This window comes from Cynara cardunculus, assembly GCF_001531365.2.
Source record: "Cynara cardunculus var. scolymus isolate 2C chromosome LG 17, CcrdV1, whole genome shotgun sequence".
NCBI lineage: Eukaryota > Viridiplantae > Streptophyta > Magnoliopsida > Asterales > Asteraceae > Cynara > Cynara cardunculus.
Window position 1 is genome coordinate 35,471,694 of NC_037544.1, and position 4,374 is coordinate 35,476,067.

Below are 4,374 nucleotides of genomic sequence, written 5' to 3' on the forward strand. Positions count from 1 at the left end.
AAAACTAGATTGATCTCGGTACGGTCAAAGAGGCCCCGCCCGTGGTGCACCAAAAATTTTCGTATGAAGGCAGCTGGTTAGTTCCTAACGGAAGTTTTTAGATCTTTAACTACTGAACCTTCGATAACTGTCTGGTCTTATCTTATTTTCTAGATAAAACCTTCGTTTTTTGGCTCTCGATGGGGGAGGATTTAGAATATTCAAAACACACAGTAGCGTATTTAATTTATGTGCCTAAGAAATTAGATTGTTTCTTATTGGATTATCCTATATTCAGAATTCCGTACAACCCAAGGTTTTATGGTCGAAATATCTGATTCGGAAAGTGATATGCACGATTTCAAGTAAGAATCCAATGTATTGTGATTTCAGAAAACCACGAGTTGAAAAATGTTGTAACGTGAACCACAAGAGTGGTGCATGATTGGTTTGAGCTTGACTCTAAAGGTCAAAAGTGTCAGGTTGTCACAGGTTCAAATTCAAAAAGAAACAAAAATCTCCTTGTGGCCATGGAGGTTCAAATGCGGTGACTCCGGGCTACCTGCAAAGCAGGTAGTCGTCCTTGAATTAATCGGTTCGCATAATAGGTTGAATATCTGGTTAATAAAAAAATGTTGTAACGTGTAGATGAAGATTATTTAAAATTAAATGTATATTGACTCACACTATAAAAGTAGGTACATAGATGATCCATCCGTCAACTCCATCTTCTTCAACCATCAAAAATGGCGCCACCAACCCCTCTTATTCAAACATTTGAGACGGAGGAGCAAGTCGCCGTCGCCCTTGCCATCTACATTCTTCATCTCTCTGCTAAATTTATCGCCGACAATGGTTCTTTCTCCGTTGTGCTCTCCGGCGGTACTTTAATCGATACACTCAGGTACGTAATCAACTGTAAATTTTTACTCCGTAGATCTATGATTCACGAATGGATGTAGAAAACTAGTGATTGTTGTTGATGATTTAATGCTTTCTTTGATGAGATTCGAGTTGTATTTTGAACAGGAAATTGGTTGAGCCTCCTTATGTTGATTCAATAGAATGGTCGAAATGGACGATTTTCTTCCTTGATGAACGAGTTGTTCCTCTGGATCATCCTGATTCGAATTACAAGCTTGCTTATGATGGATTTCTCAGCAAGGTATGTTTAATTTATGCGCTAAATCTTAGGGTTTTGAAGGATTACTTGTTCGATTGTGATTGCGATTGCGATTGCGATTGCGATTGCGATTGCGATTGGGATTCCAGATTCCTTTATGGCATGCTTCTAAATTGCAATTCCATTGTCTTCAACAATAATCTGTGTTTGATATAAATACACATAGTTAAAAGAGAGAATGTAGTTCAAATCCGAAGGTCAAAAGTAACAGGTCTCAGGTTCAAATCCAAGAAGGAATAAAAATCCTCTTGTGTTGTGGCCATGGAGGTTCAAATGTGGTCAGATCGTCCTGGGATAGGTTGGATATCTATATCTGAGTTAATAAAAAAAAGAATTTGAACATGGATTGGATAAATTTAAAATAAATAAAAGTCTAATGTATTTTAATTTTATTGATGTGACAAGGAATAAGACGTGAGATTTTAAAACCGTGATTTTGTTCCCATATTTCCTACCTGCGTTAATTATCTTTACGCTTTCGGTAGCTAAAATTGCCACTCGTTATTCAAATACGGCGTTAATTAGGTGCCAATACCTGAGTCCAACATCTATCCCATCAAGGACAAATTATCACCCTCGGATGCAGCCGATGAATACGAGCAACGACTTAAACATTTGGTAGCAAACAACACGCTAAAAACATCGCCAAAAACAGGGTTTGCTAAATTTGATCTAATGCTAGTCGGAATGGGCCCAGAAGGGCACGTTGCATCGCTCTTTGGTTGGCATTTTCAACGGTTTGAAAAGACACGATGGGTAACATTCATCACGGATTCACCCAAACCTCCGCCTCCAAGGATCACGTTCACTTTCCCATTGATCAATTCGGCATCGGAGATTGCAATGGTGGTGACCGGTGAAGATGCAGCTGATGCCGTGAAGGTGGCATTGGGAAAACATGCTTCTTATGGTTACCCGTTGCCGGTGCAAAAGGTTTCGCCGGAAGGAGGGCTCACATGGTTCTTGGACATGGCTGCAACTTCTGAACTAAGGAAAACCGATACCGGTATGTGAAATCATCTTTCTATTTATATTATGTATTGTTTTTAAGAGGTATAATAAAATAAATACTTTTTTCTTAAACTGATATGGAACGTTAATAAGTTGTATTTATCCACAATTTACTTGTAATCTTAAATTTTAAATAATATACATCAATAAACAGTACTTCATGTATAAAAAATTGTTTTTAAGAGTTTTTGTCAAATACTTTATAATATTACTTTACTTAATAAAAGGGGTTTCATCCTACGTAGGGGTGTGCAGAACCCGAATGATTTGAAATCCGAACCGAAAATAAAGTATTTATGCAAAACCCCAATTCCCTGAAATCCAAAAATCCGAAAACCAACTTTCGAGGGAAAATTTAGGCTTGGGTTAGGTTTGTTTTGGTCACTCGATCCGTTCTAAAAACCGAACTATATATACATATATATTTTAAATACTATATATCATATTTATTTATCTAATTATCTTTTGAAAATTCTAAAAATTCTAGTCGGTCGTGCTATTTTATAATTTCTAAGCATACTATCAATTTATCAATTCTCTAAATCGATTGAATATATATACCTTTTGCATTAAAACTAAACCGAACCCGACCGGCCTCAACCCGAAACCCGACCAACTCGAACATGAAGCAATCTAAAATCCGAAGCCCACAAATCAGGACTTGATTTCCATATCCGAAATCCGATCGGATTTTTGATTTGCCCACCGGAAAGCGCCCGCCCCACACGATGCACACCTCTAATCCTACGTGACATCAATTGATTTTGTTCCAACATTTTTCCATATAATCAAAATTACAATATAACTTGATAATTTGACACGAAAATCAACAATAGTTACAATATCTACTCGTTACTAGTCAAAATTAGTAAGAAAATATTAATAATCGAATGTTTGTTACACTAATTACATAATAAATTTTATCGTCACATTAAAAAGAAGTTAAAGACAATCGTTGTTGCATTTTGGCCGATTCAAAACTACCAGTTTCTAGATACCAACTGATAATTGACCAAACACCTAACGTTCAATATATTAAGCAACAATTATGGGTTGTTTGATTGATTTTCTATTAAAACATATATGAATAAAGTTGTCTGTGCCGATTAATCTGTCTATATAGATTGATTTTTTTTTTGTTTGAGAATGTTTTCTTTAGATGAAAGGAGCACGTTTTTTTAATTGGGAGTTACATGTTTAGAAAAAAAAAAAAACTACAGTTTCTACATAAAATCTTCTCCTTAAAAAGCTTACTAAATAAGTCATTTTCTATATCATTAAGCCACTACCAAACATTTATTTATAGCTGACTGAATAAGCTATAAAAACGGAAACACCCTTAATTAGGGGTGCTCAAAAACCCGACCAACCCAACGCGAAACAACCCAACCCGAAGCAACCCGATGTCAAATCGAGTTGTAAAATTGTCAAACCGTAGGTATTGGGTTGATATTGAGTTACTATTATTTGAACTCAACCCAACCCGATGAACCCGATATCTTTTTATTTTTTGGATTTAATATGATTGTTGAATTTCTATTAATATATACATTAGACAATTACATTATCATTTATGATTTTCATACACACATATTTTCAATTTATTTACATCTCTATATAACTCATTCGTATATATATGTTCGGTAACTGTGAACATATATATGTAAATTGAGAAAATTAACTGAATGTRATATACGTAAGAAATATGGATAAATTGTATCAAATGGTTGATGATGAAAAAGAAATTATGAGTAAAGAAATAACATGTTTAAGGTTAGAAGAATATTTTAATGTACCAAAGTATTAATCCGACCAACCCGACCAACCTGTACGGGTTGGGTTGGGTTGCACTTTGGTTTGGGTTAAAATTTTCCAAAACATAAGCATTAAATTGGATTGTTCAAATGTCTTCAATCCGATCAACCCAATCCATAAGCACCCCCTACCTTAAGGATTGACCTCTTATAGTCTCGATTCAAACCAAGACAACGTAATAAAAGTCGTTGGGCCTGGTCAAGATCGTCATTCTTTCCTCTTTTATCAAAATTTAAATAATTGTTGGATTTGAACAAAATTGATATCTTATTGAAATGGTCACATGAGTCAATGTCCATTTAATAAATTTAAATTTGTCAAATTAACCGTACATTTTTTTTCCTATCTTTTTGTTTTATTTATTATTAGACGGGTACTCACATAAT

The 4,374-nt window shown here is 34.9% G+C and overlaps 1 protein-coding gene across 1 annotated transcript; it reads left to right on the top strand.

Moving 5' to 3' along the window:
• Nucleotides 1–717: 717 nt before the first annotated feature.
• On the top strand, nt 718–2,203 carry LOC112500354 (probable 6-phosphogluconolactonase 4, chloroplastic). Its single transcript, XM_025103834.1, has 3 exons — nt 718–883; nt 1,009–1,144; nt 1,688–2,203. Exons 1-3 carry the CDS (start codon nt 726–728, stop codon nt 2,174–2,176), a joined length of 783 nt encoding a protein of 260 aa, XP_024959602.1. The 5' UTR covers nt 718–725; the 3' UTR covers nt 2,177–2,203.
• Nucleotides 2,204–4,374: the final 2,171 nt, after the last annotated feature.

Bases quoted from the DNA above. Each gene is read 5' to 3' on its own strand.
- LOC112500354 (XM_025103834.1), top strand. From the start codon at position 726: ATGGCGCCACCAACCCCTCTTATTCAAACATTTGAGACGGAGGAGCAA. The intron at 884-1,008 runs GTACGTAATCAA...TATTTTGAACAG, and splicing joins ACTTTAATCGATACACTCAG to GAAATTGGTTGAGCCTCCTT. The intron at 1,145-1,687 runs GTATGTTTAATT...GGCGTTAATTAG, and splicing joins ATGATGGATTTCTCAGCAAG to GTGCCAATACCTGAGTCCAA.